This window comes from Gossypium hirsutum, chromosome A03 (assembly GCF_007990345.1).
Source record: "Gossypium hirsutum isolate 1008001.06 chromosome A03, Gossypium_hirsutum_v2.1, whole genome shotgun sequence".
In the NCBI taxonomy this organism is placed as follows: domain Eukaryota; kingdom Viridiplantae; phylum Streptophyta; class Magnoliopsida; order Malvales; family Malvaceae; genus Gossypium; species Gossypium hirsutum.
Window position 1 is genome coordinate 12,898,166 of NC_053426.1, and position 21,157 is coordinate 12,919,322.

A 21,157-nucleotide genomic window follows, 5' to 3' on the forward strand; every position below is an offset into this window, starting at 1 on the left:
ATAATATATATTTTTATATTACACAAGCACAAATAACTTAAAAAAATTATCATATATTTTTTAATATTTTACTATGTTTTTATACAACATTTATCAATCCTAAATGAAGCCTAAAAACTAATAAGATACAAAGGAATGAAATATACATATATATTCCTAAGAGAGGTGGAAAGGTGATAGACACAAGTAGGCGAATAAACGAACTCGTAGCGGTTAGGGAGATGAAAGTAGATAGGCCTAGAAAGGGTGGCAATGGCTAACTGGGGCCATTCAATACATTAAACTAACACCAAGAAAACAACGTACACAACGACATGTAATGTAAGGGCAAGACAAAGGACAGCCGCTACCTTGCAACTTGAACTAAAGACGGCTCTTAAAATTAAAACTTAAAAAAGGAGAGGAGCATGTGAGTTTGGTTTTTGATGAAATAAAAAAGAAAATTTACAGCCAACCAAGAATTTTTCAGCTAACTCTTGACACACATTTCTTTTCTTTTTCTTTCATTTGATTTTGGGAGGCTGACAATAATTCAGCAACACTGTACATAGGGAAAAGAGAAAAGGTTAAAATATATAGATAGATAATATATTAGAAACATATCGGTAACATAGGTAAAAAGATAGAGATAGAGATAGAGAGAGTTTATATGGAAATGCAAAGAACCGCAAAGAGAGCTGAAGACAGTAGAAAAAGAAGAAGGAAGAAGAAAAGTTTCATGGAATAAGATATGGGTTTTTTTATTCTTTTGCTCTTTCTTTGTGTTTTAGATTGTTGGGTTTGGGTTTGAGTTTTTGAGCTGTGTTTGATCATCAGGAATTTTACTGGTATGTTATTTCTGCTTTGTGTTTTTCATTTTTTTTATATAGGAATGGTCAAATTTATTGGCTTTTATTATTTTTTGAATCCTGTATCCTTCAAAGCTGGATTTTTTCTCGAAGTTGTGTAGTTTTCTTAATATATTTTATTTGATTGGTTTAGAAGATGAAGAGAAAAGAGTTGAAAGTTTTCTCAAAATCTCTTCATCTGAATGTAGAAATCAACAAAAACCCAAACCAATATTATGATTGGGGTTTTGTTGTGGTTTAAAATAAAGATTTATGATTGTTTGTATTTGGGGTTTAGTTCTTTTTTCCAATTACCATTGCTTTGATGTGATTGATTGTTGTTGGATTGTTTGTTCTTTTGGTAGATTGGTAATAGTATATATTATTTGGAAATATTCCTATATGCAAAGAATTTATTCTGAGAATTTCCTTTTTGTTCTTAGCTTCTTGTCTGTGGAAATGCTTGGGAACAGGATTGGTGGCCATAATAAGTAGATTCTGGTGTTTTCCAATTATATATATATATACATAATGTCTCCATTCTTTCACTTTTTCTTCCATCATTGGCTGATTCTTGGCACCGTGCGCAGGATGATATATTAGAGTCTGGCAAAGCATGGGCTACCTATTTATCTTTCCTTGCCAGGCTGCTAGGATGGAGTTAGATATTGTGTTCAACCTTTCTGCTACGATTCTGAATTCAGGTGCACAATTTGGTGAACTAGCTGCTGGAATAGGGGTGGGTTTAGTTGATAGTTAATGATACTTGTGCCATATACACAAAAATGCAGTAGTTGACCTTGTTTTTTTATCCTTTTTTTAATTTTCATCTATGAATTTTATTAGTTTTATGATAACATAGGGCAACTTGAATTCCATTGTTGGTTTAGTAAGTCAAGCATTCATGTATGTCCATAAAGAATAAAGTGCTCAAGGGTCGATAACAAAGTAGCTGCGAAGGTCTTTGAATTTTGGATACGGATAGTTAAAAATGGGGTTGCCTCAAGTCTCCTCTAGTGGTGTTGCCGAGGAAGTGGCTGCATCACTGTGCACATTTGTGCAGACCCCACACAGGATTGTTGGTGCGAGCAACTGTGATTTAATAAGGATGCCTGGAGGAAATCAAATTCAGGTGGATTTGCCTCGTTCAGCTTTTGGAGATCTGCAAATAAAAACCACTGGGGAGCTTCAAAAGGAACGCGAAACATTGAATGTGAATAAAGATGGTAGATCCAACATTTATAAGCTGAAAATCGGTACTGTGGAACAAAATGGCAGGCTCACTCATAAAAATGGGAAGAATATTCAGGCACCTATTCCTAGAATTCTCGGTTTTGAAGCAAGGGCATTGCATTCTCCAGTCGATGTGTTCAATGGAGTCCAAACTTCCACTGTTGTTAGCATAAACAGTAATGTAGCTGAGTCTAATGGCTCAGTTGCAAGGAAGCGCTTATTGTCTCCTTTGAGTGGAATGCTCGGCCCTGATCAATTTAACCATGATGCTCTGGATATAGGTGGTGGTATCAGCCAAAGTGGTTTCGACAGCAGAACTAAAAGCTGCAGTATTTATGTGTCACAAGAGCATAAAAAGGCTCATGTTAACAACTCTAGTTCTTTAGACCTTGCAATCTGTTCTACATCTTGTTTTCAGAAATGGAAGAATTCACTTGTTGAAAATTCTCAAGCAAACTCAGTGGTCCTCTCTGATGTTCCTTTAATTAAGAGTAAGGAGCTGCAATATGGCAGTCATCTTGTACCTTCTTCCGGAGGGCTAAGTTATTTTGGAGAAACAAATAAAAGAAGGAACCAGACACCGGCTATCACAATTCCTATTAAGAAGGCAGGCTCACCTCCCTTATCTTTGTCTCCTCTTGGTCCGAAATCTATTGAAAGAACAAAATATGCTGAAGGATGCAAGGATATGGCGGAACAGTTAGATGATGATTATATGACATTCAAGGAGCTGGAGCAATCTCTTAATGGGACAGTATCTGTTCAGACAGATGAAGATTTCAGGTTGTATAGTAAATCATTTCATCATTTTGATGATTTGCAGAATAAGTCTGATCCATGTTCTCCTGATCTTACCTCGGAAACTGCTTTGAAATGGGGCCAGAACTTGAATCATGCTCCTAAAAGCGGAAAATTGGTTAGAAGTCTTAGTAGTGGACCATCTGCTAGAAGGTCCTTAGTTGGTTCATTTGAGGAGTCACTGCTGTCTGGTCGGCTGTTATCCGGAAAAGTTAGTCAGGTTAGCAAAATTGTTGTAGTGCAAGGTGCTGTGCGTGTTTCATCCAAAGACTCTGCCTAAACTCACGATGTTTTTTTACTTCATTTTTTCGGTTACTTGTATGCAGAGAATTGATGGTTTCCTTGCTATTCTCAGTATCGCGGGTGGGAATTTCTCTCCGCAATCACAGAAACTTCCATTTGCAGTAACTAGTGTTGAAGGAGATAACTACTTGCTCTATTATTCATCAATTGATCTTGCTAGGCATACCTCCACAAACAAGTCTAGAGGCCCAAAAATGAAACGGAGCCTGAGCATTGACAATTCACAAGCTGAAAAGAGTCGCCTTCGTGTACCTATGAAGGGGCGGATACAATTGGTAATGTTACTTAGCATTGAGAACCTTTCCAATCAATCTATCATCTTATTTTCAAATAGTGTCAGTTAATGGCCGTTTGATGATGCATCAATTATTTGATCTGTAACATTTTACAGGCTTCCTAGGTGTTGATTAAAGGTTATTATATAGGCTTATTATACCAGCTGGTAGTATAGCTTGACAGTCATGAGTAACTTGCAATTTGGTGTTCACAGGTGTTGAGCAATCCAGAAAAGACACCTATTCACACTTTCCTTTGTAACTACGATCTGACCAACATGCCTGCTGGTACGAAGGTACATTGTAGAGATAAATAACCTTTGAATTACTTAAAACTTTACTATTATGAACTGATACTGTATAATCATCCTTCTCTGTTTCTGGCACTTTATATCCGTGTTTCAATAACAGACATTTATGCGCCAAAGGATTACTTTGGCACCTGCTGCTGCAACTAACATGCCAGGAAAAGAAAACCGCAAATGCTCCGAGACAAAAGTGGATCCTAATACTGGAATATTACATACTCCTAGATATCCTGAACGGGATATGAAAGATATAGAAAGTGACTTAGATAGTGGTTCCGGAGTTCTTAACATCCGTAACAAAGAAAGCAGTTCATCAGACAATAGCAATGTAAATTTAAGCAAACTTGTACATAGCTCATCAAGGGTCAATGAGAGTAGTGTTGGTTCTGGTGTTCTTCGCTATGCACTTCACCTCCGTTTTTTATGCTCTTCCACCAAGAAATGTTCAAAGGCTGTCCGAAGGTGCAAATCCGATCCTCTGTCTGCACCTGCAGGAAACATGAACATGGAAGGGGAGCGACGCTTCTACTTGTACAATGATATGAGAGTGGTTTTCCCGCAGCGCCAGTCAGATGCTGATGAGGGTCAGGTAATTGTGTCTTCTTTTTTGTATTTGCGAAAACATCCATATCTTGTGCATGCAGTGAAGAGAGTTAAGGAACCCTAACGGTTTTTTATATTTCTTTGTCTCTAATCCCATACATTGACATTGCAGCTACATGTGGAGTACGATTTTCCGTCAAATCCAAAGTACTTTGACATCAGCAGCTAAAACATGGCCAAGCTTCACAAGTATTGGCTGTGTTAAGATTTCTGTACATATCTGGATATAGTCTGTTTCGTTTAGCCCTTAAAAAGTGGCCATTGATTTGTACATAATGAATCAATAATCAAACTATTCCATTTATTCATCATCATCATTTTACTCTTCTCAGAACATGCATCCAAATTAAAGCTTTGACTTTCAGCCATGAATAGTGCAATTGAGATGATGGAATCAAATTCGGAGCTTTTTATGAATAGGGCCATGAATACTGATTTCTATACAAACTATGGCTACTATTTGCAACTTTATATAATAATAATAAAAAAAATTTCAAATAATAATTAAACCAATAAAACTATTTATTACTCAAAATAATACATATATATAATATAAAAAAAATTATTTTGATAATTCAAATATAGTATTAATAAAAAATTTCCCGTTCATTATTAAAGAATTTGTACAAATTGGTATATTGTAATTAAACTCTTTACTATTTAATTTTTATTTTTATTTCTTAATAGTCAATAAATTGACCATAAAAGTTTGTAGGTAATATATAATTAATATAATTATAATATATTAGGTTAAATTATATAAATTTATTTTTTATAAAATTTTATTTATGAAATATGAATTTATTTATTGTATAAAGAATTGAATTTTGTTATTTAAAACTAAAGTAACATTTTTTTTCTTTTTCTTCTTTTTTTTAATGGGAACATAATAATTTAAATATAAATTAATTCAATATAAAATTTAATTAATTTATTATTATATAAATTCATTTAATAAAATTATTTTAATTGAATCAGATTATTATTTATTTATGATAAAATTTTTATTTAACCAAATATTTTAGTAAAATCAAATTTTTTTTTGGTTTATAAAATGTGATAAAACTTATAAACAATAAAAAAATTAAATAGAAAAATCAGTAATATAATGAACAACAAAATATATATAAGCCAGTTCAAAAGCTTCTTCAAATTCATTATTAACTCTTAGAATTCACGTGTCATGCCATCATTTCATTAAGGGGTAAAGAAAATTAATGAATGAGTGACCAAAATATAATATCAGTAACTATTATGTAACTTTTGAAAATTAAGTGATTAAAACATAATTTTAAACAAAGTAAATTTCCCAATTTATGAAAACATCATTGTTCCAACGTTCGTAAGTTGAATTACCCTTTCAGCTCATTTCATTCACCGGATTTGGATGGGGATTTTTCACAATTGATCTCATATTCGATCCAATTTGATTAAAAGATTTTGTAAGTAATTCATGTTCATCTTACTTGGCCTAAATAAAATTAATTTTTATTTAAATTTGATTATAATGTATATATAATCATATTAATTATTGGGCTGGGATAAAAGACATGAAAAAAATTTGTACCAATGTTGGCTCATTAACAGGTTAGAGATTTATGAACAATTGGATATTAATGTTTTAAACATATTCCATCTTATTCATATCTATATCTCATTCCCAGTTCTAGATGAGCAATTGGATATTAAGAAGATATGAAATACTATGTTACTCCCATTTTTCATTTTTTGTTGAAGCACTCATGTCATGTCCAGTGCGTGTATGACTAAAGATCCTTCGTATACATGAAAAAATAGTATATATTTGTATCAGACACACATGCAGGCCCAAATATGAGTAACATAGATGAAACATCATAAAAGCAATATAATTGAAAAACCATTCATGCATCATGCGTAAGCTCCTAAAACAGAGGCACCAAAACTGGCTTTGCCTTTGAATGAAGGTCAAATAAACCTGACTGGTTTAGACTTGACAGGAAATGGATAAGTCCATTCACACAAATCAAACAAGAATCTAACGGGAAAGAAGTTTCAGAAAACAAATTTGGGTTTTCCTTAAAGAGTTTCTACGTTTCTTCTCACCCAAGGATTCTTTTCAGTAATACCTATCCACAATTCAAGAATAAACAAAAACAGTTAGAAATCTAATCCTTCTAGCACCAACTCGTATTTCGTTTGTTTCTTTCTTTGTGGTTCACAAAATCATATCCTACCTTAAGTAATGTATCGGACTCTAAGAACTGCAAACAATATGTCAAGTAGTATATGAAAATGCTGAAGCCTGAAATGACTCCAGTCTTGTTCATACTATCACTGTTTCAGAAGTATGCTAATTACCAAGTTGTGCCAGGCAGAGAGAAGAAAAAGGAAATTATGAAGGTTAAATTAGATTCAGATATCCATGTAGAATTTAGGCCGTCTAAAGTTGTGTATGTATGCCAACTAAAGATATACATAATACCATGATAAAACAAGGCAACTCAAAACATCATTGTTGATCCTAAGAACATGGTGAGAGGTAAGTTGAGATGATATGGAAATACATATGTTAAAAGAAAAGATGCTCAAGTAGCAAAAATTTCTACCAAGGGAGCTCAAATATCAATAGCCAGTCTATTTTTGATTCAAAAAAACAGTTTCACAGGAAAAGACAGCCAGAGTAAATAAACACCTTGGACATAATGCTTTATTCCTTGATATCAACTTTCCATACAAACACGCCATAATCAAGTACTTCACTATACAACAAGAAAAGAAATGAGAAAACCATAAGAATATGATTGAAATTACTTAATTTTGTCAAGCACTTTCATGTAACCAAAAGAAAAGTTGATATTGTATCATGTCTTCCATTAAAGTTCTCAACAAATAGTTAGTATTACCTTAACAAAAGCACCATATAAGAACAATGCACTGCAAAAATTGCACCAGATATAAGATTCATATAGTACAACAACAACAAAAACGCCCTATATATTTTCCTACTTCCACTACATTAAAAAAAAAAAAAACATGAAAAGGTTAATGAGGCTCAAAACTCTTACATTGCAATGGGTGATAAATGTCATGAAAAGCCTTTACTGAGTTTCTGGATTGCGCAGAACAGTTTCCTTCTTGAACCAACTGCATTTATTCCCATATCCTTCAAATCTTCCAATGTCAACAATGGCAAAACTTCATCATCCACTTCATGGATCTCAAAAACCGGGGCATACCTTCCTAAACCCAAACTATTCAACCATATACTAACCCCATCTTCCTCACAAGACGGAGCAGATAAATCGACCCCATCGAAAACCCGGGTCCGAATCGTACGTCTTTGGTTATTTCCAGGGTAAAGAACTTCCCTTTCGTTGCCGTCGATACCCAAATTATCCAATGAATGAATTGGACTCTGCTCTTTCATGGGACTTTCCGAGTTCTCCATGTCGAAATTTTCGTTATCTTTGCTGCCACTGTATTTGTCCTCTGTTTCCACATGACTGTTGTTATTGTTGCCATTGGAATCATCGATTTTGGGAACCCAATTGGACCGAGGCCGTTTCGTGGCGGGGCCTCGTTTCGTGGAATCTTTGACTCCCCAGCTACCAATTGAAACGCCATCTAAATTGTTTTGAGCTTCAGTATGGTCATCGAGGGTGTCGTTGGTGGCGTTGAAATCAGTAGTGAGATTGGTAAGGGCGCGAGTTTTGGAAGATTTAAAATTGGGAGAGGCGAGTGAGGGATTTAAGGAAAGGTTGTTGGAGTGGTGTTTCCATTGCTTGGAAGAAGAGAAGGGTCTTCTTACATGAGAATCGTAAGGTTGCTCACCGCCGATGTCGCCTAACCGAACGCTTGGACGTCTCTGGCGTTTCGATCCAACCGTCTCAGATGAAGCTACCGGCAATGGCCCTTCCACTCCGTCTGCTTGCTGTATGTCCGCCATGTTTATTTTACTTCACCTCTCAATTTTGTTTTATTTGTGAAGATTGTGTGGAAGGAAAAGTAGAAGGAGAAGAAAGAGAGGTTTAGTGTTTGGATTGAGAGAGAGTGAAATAAATGAAGTGAAGAAAGAACAGAGTTGAGCTGAAGACACTGTGAGTTGAGATGTTACCTCAAAATTATATATTCCTACATTTTGTCCCTTACCAATTCTTTTATGGGTAAACTAACTGATTGCTCACTCAACTCTTACAGCACTTTCATTTTAGTCACTGAAAAGAAAGTTCTTGGTGCTTAGTCACCCACCTATTTTAGTCCTTATGTTAATATATTTATATAAAACACACGTGTCACTTTTTCATTAAAATGGTAAAATTTTAATTTTGGTCACAATGCTATACTCAATTTTAAGAATATATAAATTTTGGTCTTTGTGCTACACCTTAATTTAAAATTTAATTTTAATGCTTCAAATTTTTCAAAAAAATTGATACTTCAACTTTTACAATGTCATTGATTAGTCCAAATACTTTAATTTGATTAAAGTGATTATGTAACTTTTAAGAGTTGTAAAGACAGGTTGAAATTATTTTCTAAATTCAAGTTTATTGTAATACCATTTTTGTTACATGACCACTAATGAATTTAACAAAAGAATTTAGTGGTGTTAATAATTAATCTGAATTTTTAAATTTGAAAAATAGAAAAACTAAATTCTTAAAAGTAAAAATATGAAAACTAAATTTTAAACTTACAAAGAATCTACAAAGAGTCTAGAGACTTGGAGTATATTTTAATCTTAAAATATTTACTCTCTAATTAACTCAAAGCATGGTACAAACCATACTAGTTGATATAAAATTTGGGTTTTTAAACTTTGTTTGAGCTAGGAAAACTATTATTATTATTGTTGTTGTTGTTTATATATACTTTATGCCTAGGCTCAAGCATGTATTTTTGTGATATTTTTTTAAATAAAGAATTTATCAACACATATAAAAGCTCATTTTATTTATTTTACTTTATTCTCTTAAGGAAATGTAATAGTTCAATGAATGCAATAGTTAAGAATAAGTTTAAAAGATGGAGGCTATTATTGCAAAATATTGGTGACAAAAAGGACATGATAAAAAGGGCATTCATTGGTGTTCTTTGAATACCCTTTGTGATCTTAAGGAAAATGGGAGCTTAGAATTTAGAAGCTTGGCTCGACTTAATATTGTTTTATTAGTTTGATAGGGATGGCGATTATTTGCTAATCTGGATTTATTACTTTCGCGTGTTTTAAAGGCCAAGTATTATTCTAACACCACTTTTATGGAAGCTAGATTGGGTTATTAGCCTTTATTACCTTGGCATAGTATCTGGAGCGTGAGAGGGTTGTTGGAAAGGGGGACAAAATGACATATTTGTAATGACAGCCGAATTCGAATTTGGAAAGATAATTGGCTACCTAGAGAAGGTCATAATATGGTTAGTACTCCTCATCTTAACCAAGACATTATGTTGGTAAAAGATCTCTTTGTGCAAGATAGAAAGCAATGAAATGTACATCTAATTTGGGAGTTTTTTTGTGATGTTGATGCCTTGTGTATCGTCAACGTCCCAAATCCTCGAATTGAGATTAAAGACATGATGACATGGTCAGGTAAGCCAACAGTGGAATACTCAGTTCGAAGTGGTTACAAAGAATTACAGAGACTTCGATTCGAAAGTAACAATCCTAATAAACCTATCCACAAGCATTTCTACAAAGCTTTGTGGGGCACTGAAGTTCCCCAAAAAGTAAAGACTATAAATTGGAGATTTGTTAAAAACTATGTTCCTAGCTATCATAATTTGCAGATTAAAAGGCTCAAGAATACAACTATTTGCCCGAGATGTAAGGTCGATGTTGAAACAAATGGGCATATTATCCATGACTGTCCTAGGAGAAATCAAAATTGGGATGCTTTGGGGTTGAACAGACCTGCGGGAAGAGATAATGAAGACTTTAGGTCTTAGTTTATGAGTTGGTTCGAAATCATGAACAATTCAAATCGTTAGCTAACACTTATTACTATGGGCTATTTGGTTTTCCAAAAACAAATTACATAATTCATCTCACAACTAGAAATGGATATAATAGCGCATACTATTCTTAGAGATAAAAAACATTTTTTTCAAACTAATTTTTTGTAGTACAAATTTAATTTAAGACTTTAGAAGAGCTAATATATTGTTGTTCTATACTCAATATGGTAATGAAACATATTAATCTTTAGTATTACAAAATTAATTCAAGGATCCATATGAGCTAATACATTGTCAACCGAAGAAATAAAATGATAATTAATGTATTATGTTCTAATCAATCTTATAGAAATTACTTTGCTTTAAAAAGATGTACTATAATGGATATCGTATTGAGACTATGAATGAGGGAAAGATCCATTTCTATTTATTACACTGTTATATTGGCTAAAAGTTTGTATTAGAAAACTATCGCTTTTCCTCTAGTTCGTATTATGGATACGATAAGATGGTTGAATCTCATGCGATGATAAACTAGAAGTTTACTAGTCAAATAAGTTACTTGACATTACCAATCAGTCCATATCAGTCAATAATGACACAACAAATTAAAGTTTACATGAATATTTATTAAAGAACCTAAAAATTATCCATTCTAAAGATTTTTGAAGTGCTGCTTGTTCTCAAAGAATAAGATTTATCAACAACCTTATGATTGAGATTGGATCTTTTAAATTTTTGAAACAAATATGAACTCATTTAACCAACAAGTGGATGTTTTGATTTAATTTTAATAGATACTTCATCTGCAAAATAATCATATGTAAGTTATCAACTCACAACCTATTATTGGGAGATTAATTGTTTAATAATTAGTTTAAAATTTGAAAGTTTCAAATTATGCAATTGAAACAATTCTTACTGATGGTGAGTTTATTATTGAAATATGTAAACCCATATATTTTAAATTTATTTAGTTAGATAAATCTTATTTAGGTAGATAAATCTTAGAGATATTCTAAGAATATTTTATTTTATCTTTTAGTAGTTTATTAGAATAAGGGAATTATTTTCCCAATTAGCTTAGACTTTTTTCTCTATTTAAGTTCAGTTCTTTAGTTAATAAATACAGAACAGTTTTATTAAATACTCTCTTAAAAACTTTCATGGCATCTGAGCTAGGTTAAATCTCTAATAACATCATGGTTAAAACAACCTTCACTGGAGATAAGAGATCCAATAATCAAACAGAGGAAGAAATTTCTACCTTTGAAACAACTACTGAGAGTACAATGACTCAAGGGACAAAGGTGTTTCATCTTTCTTTTCAGCTAACATCTCACAAGGTTAAAACTCTAATAACATCATGGTTAAAACAACCTTCACTGGAGATAAGAGATCCAATAATCAAACAGAGGAAGAAAGTTCTACCTTTGAAACAACTACCGAGAGTACAATGACTCAAGGGACAAAGGTGTTTCATCTTTCTTTTCAGCTAACATCTCACAAGCTGAATGACAAGAATTATTTAGAATGCTCGCAGTCCGTAAAATTAGCAATTGATGGGTGCGGCAAGGTAGGTCATTTAATTGGAGAAGTCAAGCAACCATAGGTGGGCGATCCAAAGATGAGCAAGTGGAGGTTAGAAAATTCTATGATAATTAACTAATTTATTAATTCCATGGAAGCATCCATAGGTAAAACTTACTGTTAAAGATGTTTGGTACACTGTGAAAGACGTCTACTCAGATTTAGAAAACACTTCACAGATCTTTGAGCTAAAAATAAAACTTTTGAAAGATAGATAAGGGGAAAAGGAAGTTACTTTTTATTATAATGAGATGATGTCTCTTTGGCAAGAACTGGATCAGTGTTATAATGATGAATGGGAGTGTCCCGGAAATGGTGTAAAAGCTATGAAAAAAAAAGAGAATGAATGAGCTTATTTGTTTCTGGCTGGTTTAAATAAAGAATTTGATGAAGTGAGATCTCGGATCTTAGGAAAAAAATCGCTTCCAAAACTTCGTCAGATTTTTTCTAAGGTTAGAAGAGAGGAGACAAAGAGAAAAATAATGTTAAGGCCAGCGTTTGAAGCTAATGATGATAATTATACTCTTGTAACTATTAAAAATAATGATGATAGTGAAAAAAAGGAAAAAAAAACTTGGTGCAATCACTGCAAAAAATATTGGCACACTCGAGAAACATGTTAAAAGCTTAATGGAAAACTGACGAATGGAAGAAAAAAGAGTGGCAATGGTCGTGGTTCACAATCAGGGGATAGCAGAGCTTTCTAAACAACTAATGAAAATTATGAAGGCCAAAGTTCTCTAGAAGGTCTCCATTCTCTAAAGAACAATTAGAGCATCTACATAAGCGTTTTTAATCACCACAGTTTCAGATGAAATCTTCTGTTCCTAACTCATCCAATAATCCTCTTCCTCATTTGCCCAACCAGGTACTGATTTTTCTATTTTTTTCAGTGTCAAGCCTTGTAAAACAAACACATGGATCGCTAATTCTGGAGCTAGTGATCATATGACTAGTAGTCATTTTCTTTTTTCAACTTACACACCTTGTACAGGAAACAAAAATATCAAAGTAGCAGATGGGTCGTTCTTGGCAATAGCCGAGAAAAGGCATTGTTAAAATTTCGTCTTCCTTGGTTTTACATGATGTTTTACATGTGCAAAATCTAGCTTGTACTCTCATATCGGCCAAGAAATTATCCCAGTCCTCGAATTGTCATGTTATATTTGACTTCTTTATATGTAAATTTCAGGACATGATCTCGGGAATGATGATTAGAAATGATAAAGAATCTAGTGGAATTTACTTTGTTGACAATAACCATCTAAGTCAACCAACAACTACTTTATGTTTAAATTCTGTTTCTGGTTTTGATAAGGTTATGATTTGGCATTATAGGCTTGGACATCCTAATTTTTACTATTTAAAATATTTGTTACCTAATCTATTTAAAAATAAAAGTCTTTCTTCATATTACTATGAATTTTGTGAATTGGCTAAACATCATTGGTTATTCTTTTCACTTGAAAAATATAAAGTTTCTAAACTTTTTTCGTTAATTCATAGTGATGTTTGGGGACCTTCAAGAGTCTTAACTTTTTCAGGAAAATGTTGGTTTGCCACATTTATTGATGATTATACTCATATTTGTTGGGTGTTTTTATTAAAAGATAAGTCTGAAGTTAAAAATATGTTTTAGTCTTTTATACTATGGTGAAAACACAACTTGGTGTGAAAATAGAAGTATTTCGAAGTGACAATGGTGTGGAATTTTAGTGACCAATTGGGTGTTTTCTTAACCAAACATGGAATAATCCACCAAAGCTCTTGTACAAATACACCATAACAAAATGGGATTGCTGAAAGAAAAAACCGACATCTTTTGGAAGTAACTAGAGCCTTGATGTTCACTAGTCAAGTACCACTTGTAACAGCCCATTTTTAGTCAAATCAGAACAGTGGTTCGGAACCACAAATTCAAAGTAAAAATATTTATTTTATTATTATTTTAATGTTTACAGCATGATAATATGATGGTGTGAAAATTTCATTAAGAAATTTTATTGTTTGAATGCTCAATTCAGTAAAAAAGACTAAATCGCATAAAGTGCAAAAATGCTGTTCTATTAGCTAAAGGTGTTAAATAGTTATAGAACCTTAAAGTAAGGTTCCTTAAGTAGTAATTAGACCATTATAATGTTAATTGGACAATATTGGTCATTAAATGGATGATTTAAATGGTTTTATTAAAAGGTTAATTTAGTAATTTAGTTATTAAAGGTTAATTAATTAAAACAAAAACCATTTTATTCATTATCTTCTTCATCTAGCCGATTATACAAGAGGAATAAAGTCATTTTCTTATTTCAATATTTTTCCATGCTATTCTTGCTCAATTAGGTACGATTTTTGTCCCGTTTTTAATGATTTCTATGTTTTTGAGATCGTTGCAACTAGGGCTAGCTAGCCCAAGGACTAATTTGAAAAAATGTTAAAGATTTAGAAAGTTTCAATTGATGAATAAGCGTGTATTTTGATGCTTGATGATAGATTTTGAAGGTTTGATAATAGTTATACAAGTTTTATTAAGTGATTTTTAGTGAAAATGCAAAATAGGGATTAAATTAAGAAATGTTGAAATTTATGGTTAAATGGTGAAATAAATGAAAAATATGGACTTCTAGGGGTATATAGTAATTCAGCTAGCATGAGTTTATTTTGAATTTCATGAATTTGTGATTTTGTGTAACAAGGACTAAATTGTAAAAGTGGTGACATTCTAGGGGTAAAAGTGTAAATGTACTTAAATTTGTGTTTTGGATTAAATTGTATAGAGATATTATTAAATAATTTAATTTTTAATATATTTAGATCAAGAAAAGCGAAATTTGGATCTAGATCGGGGAAAACTAAAGTTATCAACTAATCGACTTATTTCGTCGTTTTTACGTCCGAGGTAAGTTTGTATGTGATAAATTTCATTATTAATTTATTTTAAATGCTTTTTCATTGAATAAGTTGTAAATACGAGACTTCAGATAAGTTCGAAAATAACTTGATGGTAATTTGGCATTCGAAATCCCGGTTGAACCTTAGAAATAGTTTAGGATACTAGTGACATGCCATTAGGGGATACATTGAGTTGGCTTCGGGCCATGATATTAGCACTTCGGGTACGAGTTATACCGATTTGGCTTCAGGCCATGATAATCGGCTGATTTGGCTTCGGGCCATGATATCAGTACTTTGGATATAAGTTGCCCTGTTTGGCTTCGGGCCATGGTATAGGTACTTAGTGTGCAAGACTCCTAAGTATCCAATTTCTATTCCAAATGGTTCAATGAGTAAATGAATGATGAGTTTGGGAATAAAATTAGTATGAGATGGTACAGGTATGTGTATAAATCATATTAGCTTTGAATGGAGAAAATGGTGAAGAAAATACGTTGTTTTGTAAATGAGTAATTGAAAGGTTTAGAAATTGATATGAATACATGGATTTATAATTAATTTTTGAGTTATATGTTTATGGTTATATTAAGTTTATTTCATATGAGCTTACTAAGCTATAAAGCTTACTTTGTTTATTTTTTTTATGTTTTATAGTGATTACAAAACTAGCTCAGATTCAGGGATTGTCGGAGTTTGGTTCACGCTATCCACTTATCCCTTGGTACCTATGAACTTTGGTATTTTTAGTAAATGGCATGTATAGGGTCTTTATGTCATGTTGGTTATGTTTTGGTAATGATTTTGGCCAATTGAATTGGTTTGTATATACAGCCTTGAGTAATGGCTTATTTTGGGGTTATTTTGGTATGGTTGAAACATGTATATATATGTTTATGTCTTATGTAATGAGTTCATTGATGGTTGTTGATAAATTTTTGGACATTTTTTTGTTTGTGAAACTAGGCTAAAAGATGTATATTTGGGAATGTATAGTTAATTGAATTGTATATGTGAATTACGTATAAAATTAGATGGCATATTGTGGTAGATTGTGATTTGTATTGATGGGTGATAAGATGGTATGGAATATGCTTGATATGAGATTGATTTAATGCCTATTATGCCTTGTGTTGGTGCCTTTGAATTGTGGTGTAGGTACATGTTTTCAGGGTAGAAAAATAACTTGGTAAATAGCCTATTTTTGTCTACACGGGCAGAGACACGGGCCTCTGTCTCAGCCGTGTGCTATACACGGTCATGTTACACGGCCGTGTGTCCCTTGGTGTTGAATTAAAAAGTAAGTCAGTATACCTTACACGGCCTCACACACGGACGTGTAACTTGGTTGTGTGGCATAAGTCAGTATACACTGCAAGTTTGGATGACCTAGCACATAGTATAGCACACGGGCGTGTACGGCCATTTTTAGGGCACACAGGCGTGTGTGTTGGCCATGTGACCCAAGTCAGAGAGTTACACGGGGTCAGACACGGGCTGGGACACGGCCATGTGCTTCCATTTCAAATGTCCACACGGCTTGTGACATGGGCGTGTCTGTTGGCCGTGTGAGACACATGGCCTGGCCACACGAGCGTGTGTCCCCTATTTTTGAGAAAATTATTAAGTGTTCAAAAAGTTTCAAAGTTATCGGTTTAGTTTCAAACCTCTCCCAATGTTTGTTTAGGGCCTCGTAGGCTCGTATTAGGGGCAAAATAATTGAGATTGAGGCTCCGTTTGTTTGCAGGAAAACATTTTTCGGAAAATGTTTTCTTGCTTTTCCAGTGTTTGTTTGACTGAAAACATTGTCCATTTGGAAAATGTTTTCCAAGGCATGGGTAAAATGCTTTACTTTTTTTGGAAAATGTCTTACAGATTTCATTTCTATAAGATATTTTCTGGTTCCTCCTCCATCCAGGTAAAAGTCTTATTCTTCCCTTCTTCATTCATTTTCCTTCATTCATTCTTCATCTTCTACTCCATCGCTATCTTCTCTTCTCAGGCTACTGTTTCATTTCTTCTCTTTCTCCATTTCTTAGGAAAATCTCGTTCTTCTTCGCCGGTCTTGCCTAGGGTATGTCATAAAGCTCTTCTTTTCTTTGTTTCTTTATGCTTGAAATTTTTACCGATTTTATGCTTGAAATTTTATACTAAAACGAAATCATTGCCATAAGAAGCGGCAAGTAATTCTTTTCGATTCTAATTAAACAGCAAGACTGCCTTAGATTAGGATTTGTAATTGTTTGTGTAGATGTGGCATTTTATATTGATGTTTCTCTGACTTGTTATTTCCCTGAGTACCCCTATCCATCATCTGCATCCTAAATATTCGAAAAGGGTATTGGTTATGAACTTATGGTTCTCTAAATATATGTTAAAAATTGTTTTTTATATTGGGAATGGGATGGTGGAGGATTCAAATCCATTTCTTTGAGCCAAATGCTTTGCTTAGGTGTAATTAGTTGCCAAATCCATTTCTAGGGTGGTTGTTATCTCAGTGGGTTTTCCTTTTTAATACTAATTTTAAGGAGGGAAATAAATTTGGGGGATTTTTGTATTATTTTTTATTGATTTACTAGTTGATGATTGTATGGTTCCATGTTTTCTTCCCCCCTCTGATTATGTTCTATTTATTGTTAATTTTGTATGTTTTATCTTATTGTCTTTTGCCTACGCATGAGAAGATACTTGGAGTTCCTTAGTGTCTGCTATATTATTTTGGTGCCAATTTTACAATTTAAGGTGGTTTTAGGCTTATATGTGTGTGTGCGCGCTTAATTTCATCCAAGTTTGTGTATCTTATCTATATTGTTATTGGAGTTGCCTGGTGAAAAGATAGTTCCAAATTATAAGATAGCTATTTCCAAGGTTGAGGCAAAGAAGGCGTTATCTAGAGAGGAGCAGCAAACGTCTGCTAGATCTAGTAATTTTAATCAGGGTAAAAATTTCGGAGGTGGTGGAAATATCAGGACCAAGAAGATTTTTGTTGGAGGATTGCCTCCGACTTTAACTGAAGACGGGTTGATCTCAAACTCTTCTGCGCATGACTTTCTCTTTGCTCTTGTAATTGTGATGGTTTCTTACTCAAGCAGCAATAGGAGAGGTTCAAGTTGGATGATAAATCACCTTGGGACCGGTTGGATTGCTTGAAACCTTGTAGTTTGCAGTATCTATTTTGCTAGTCATAATAAGTAGTTTTGAGGTGTAATAGGTGCATTTCTTCAGTTGTGTTACTGAGTGTAGTTTTAATTTGGCTTGCTTTATATTTTTTTCTTACTGCTCAAATACCTTTATATCTATGGTAGTGTTTAAGCTATATTAGTTTATATAACTTAAATTTGTATTATCTTGCTGTTTTGAGCATTTTATTGTTATATATATCATCTAGAAAAATTTGATGATAGATAATTATGCTTGATTTGATATGATCAGTAGGGTACAGAGATTTACCAAGGATTTTTTTTATAGCAGTGGATATATGGGCCACTTGGGTTGATAGTGATAGCGATAAACGTAGTGGTAGTTGACACTTGAGGATGGCATAATGATTTTCCCCTTTTATTTGCCCTTGTGTTGTACAGGCGGAGAGATGCTCGAGAGTTCAAAGGTGGAGTCAAGTGCCCATTCATGGCTGAACCTGAGCTTTTTGGTGGGGTTTGTTCAATGTGGGGTTTGTTCGGCAAAGGACTTGCTCAATTGAAAATTTGAATTAACATGAGATGAGAGGGGCCCTTCCCCACCCAGGTGTTGTCCCAACACTGCAAATTCTTGGCTTTTGAAGTCAAAAGGTTTCTTGATCTTCATCTTGGTTTCTGTAGGGTTTTTACTCAAGATGGAGTTGGATTAGTGATGCAAACCGGTTGGGATATGTTGATTCAAAAGCTGTTAGCTTTCTGGCAGATCAAGATTACATAATTATTGATTGTGCCTTTTGATTCTTTGGAGTAAATTTTATAGTATGATAATTGATTATTAGAGCTCTAGAAAAACATGTCTTTAAAGTTCCTATTAGTTTTGGAATGAATTAATTGAGTTTTGCCAAACGTTTAATGCAGGGGCCTTTCTTTCCTTTTACAAATAGTAGGTTAAATTCTTCTAAATTTAGTTGGTAACCTTGTATTATTCATAATTGTTCATTGGTCTCCACTAATGTACATTTTAGGTAATAAACTAATAATAAATGGAAAGGGGAGATGAGGCTTTTAGTAGTTTTGACTTTTGAGCGTCAGCCTAGGCAATTGAATTGTGTTTTGATCGGTGGAAGGATTTGGATACATACGATTGGTGATGAAACGCATTCATTTTTCAGGATTGTAGTGCTGAAAGCATTTAATATTAATTGTGGTTTGGAAGCTAATTTATAATTATTCAATCATTGTTTAATTTTTTTATAACATAATTAGAAATAATTTATTTGACTTTGGTTGTTTTTAATTTATTATATATTTAATTTGATTTATTTATTTATAAATAAATCATTGCAATATATGTAAAAATAATTTAAAATATAAATTTATTAATGTGTAAAAACAGCTTTTTCGGAAAATATTTTCAGGAAATTTGCCAAACAACAGAAAATATTTTACACAGATCCATCCAAACACCAGAAAAGTAAATCATTTTTGAGAAATCATTTTCCAGAAAACATTTTACTGCCAAACAAACGGAGCCTAATGATGAATGCTTGAATTGTGAAAATGTATACTAAGTGGATGTTTAATTGTTTTATAAGTCCGTTAATGCTCTGTAACCCTATTCCAGCGTTGAATACGAGTGAGGGTGTTACACCACGTTATCTTTGGGGTGAAGCCTTATTAATAGCTACATATCTTATTAATAGAATGCCCAGTAAAACTCTAAACTATAGAACTCATTTTTGTCTCTTTAAAGATAACTTTCCTAACTCTAAATCGATCACAGATTTATTCCTCTGAGTTTTTGGGTGTAGTGTTTTTGTTCATCTTCATAACCAAGGTACAATAGATCCTAGAGTAAAAAAATGCGTCTTTGTTGGATATGTTTCTAAGAAAAAAGGTTACAAATGTTATGATCTAATTGATAGTAAGATTATTGTTACCATAGATGTCACATTTTTTGAAACGCAATCTTATTTTGATTCTAATCTTCAGGGAGGGAATTATAGTAAGGAAGCTTCTATAATTGATCAAGAAAAGATTATGAATATACAACATAAGGATTCTAATAATAGGGAAGGCGAATTTATGATTAACACAGAAATTAATGAAGTTAATGTTGTTAATAAAAAGGAGTATGAAGGTGTAGAGTCTGATCATGAGAATAAAGAGCAAACAAAGGAGTTAATTGTTTACTCAAGAAGAAACCAAAATCAAGAAAGTGGAATCCACCAAATTCATCACCAAGAATCCGACCCGCAATATCTTGTTAAAAGTCCAGGTAAAGCTCATAATCTAGCTAGTGAATTGTAACAGCCTGGTTTAGACCCTAGTTGAAACAGTGGTTTCGGGACCATAAATTCGAGTCAGAAAAAATATTTTAATATTATTTTCTGTGCTTAAATTATGTGAATTGATATGTGTGAAATTTTCGTATGAAAATTTTATCATTTGAGTGTCGATTTGTGAAAAAGGGCTTAATCGCATAAAATGTAAAAATGGCCTTCTATTTGTTAAAGTGCTATATTGCTATGGCTTTTATTATGTGGGGCCTTATTTTTAATTTGACCATTGAAAATATGCATGGACGGTAATGGGCTTATATTATAAGTTTTATCATTAAAATCATTAAGGTTAGTTTTGTAATTAGTTAAAAATGTTATTATAATAAATCATAACATAAAAAGAAAATAAAAACACATGCAAATGCTCATATTTTGACCGAAACTTGAGAAATAAAAAAAGGTTTAAAGCTTTCAAACATTCGACCATGGTCCAAGCTTGATTCAAGGTTCATTTTTGCTCGGTTTTTGATAATTTTTACGTTTTTGAGATCGTTGTTTTGAGTACTAGTAAACCCATGCTTGAATTTTTGAATTTGATGATGATTTTGTGTTTTGACATTGTTGAAAGCTTGATGATTTTTGTGTTTGATGATGAAAAATAAATATGCGTTAATAGATTTTCATGTTTAATTAAATGATTTTTGATAAAAATGAGTATTAAGGACTAAGTTGAGAAATTTTTAAATTGAGGGGTCAAATATGAAATAAATGAAAGAAATGGACTGTTAGGGACCTTAGTGAAATTTGGCCAAGCATGGATGTGGTCAAATTTTGAATATTTTTGTGTTTTGTGAAATAGGGACTAAATTGCGAAAAATGTGAAATGTCAAGGGTAAAAGTATAATTAGCCCATTTATGTGTTTTTTGATAAATTTGATTGAATATGAGATTAAATAAGTTAAAGTTTTATTGAAT

The 21,157-nt window shown here is 32.8% G+C and overlaps 2 protein-coding genes across 12 annotated transcripts; one reads left to right on the plus strand and one right to left on the minus strand.

The window, feature by feature from the left end:
• The first annotated feature begins 370 nt into the window (after positions 1–370).
• On the plus strand, positions 371–4,658 carry LOC107886188 (uncharacterized). 10 transcript variants are annotated; one of them, XM_041108657.1, is made up of 7 exons: positions 417–827; positions 1,271–1,531; positions 1,690–3,078; positions 3,185–3,436; positions 3,652–3,732; positions 3,848–4,333; positions 4,460–4,658. In XM_041108657.1, the coding sequence occupies exons 3-7, from the start codon at positions 1,819–1,821 to the stop codon at positions 4,514–4,516; spliced, it is 2,136 nt and encodes a 711-aa protein (XP_040964591.1). In that variant the 5' UTR covers positions 417–827; positions 1,271–1,531; positions 1,690–1,818; the 3' UTR covers positions 4,517–4,658. The 10 variants fall into 10 exon arrangements, with proteins under 10 accessions (XP_016665534.1, XP_016665541.1, XP_040964591.1 ...); XM_016810050.2 differs by having other exon boundaries at positions 1,271–1,318; positions 1,418–3,078; XM_041108654.1 differs by having other exon boundaries at positions 1,418–1,566.
• A 1,536-nt stretch (positions 4,659–6,194) lies between these two features.
• LOC107886186 (ankyrin repeat and SAM domain-containing protein 6) lies at positions 6,195–8,428 on the minus strand. 2 transcript variants are annotated; one of them, XM_016810044.2, is made up of 2 exons: positions 7,395–8,420; positions 6,195–6,455 (listed from the first exon to the last, which is right to left on the minus strand). In XM_016810044.2, the coding sequence occupies exon 1, from the start codon at positions 8,273–8,275 to the stop codon at positions 7,415–7,417; it is 861 nt and encodes a 286-aa protein (XP_016665533.1). In that variant the 5' UTR covers positions 8,276–8,420; the 3' UTR covers positions 6,195–6,455; positions 7,395–7,414. The 2 variants fall into 2 exon arrangements, with proteins under 2 accessions (XP_016665533.1, XP_016665531.1); XM_016810042.2 differs by lacking the exon at positions 6,195–6,455 and adding an exon at positions 6,819–7,263 and having other exon boundaries at positions 7,395–8,428.
• Positions 8,429–21,157: the final 12,729 nt, after the last annotated feature.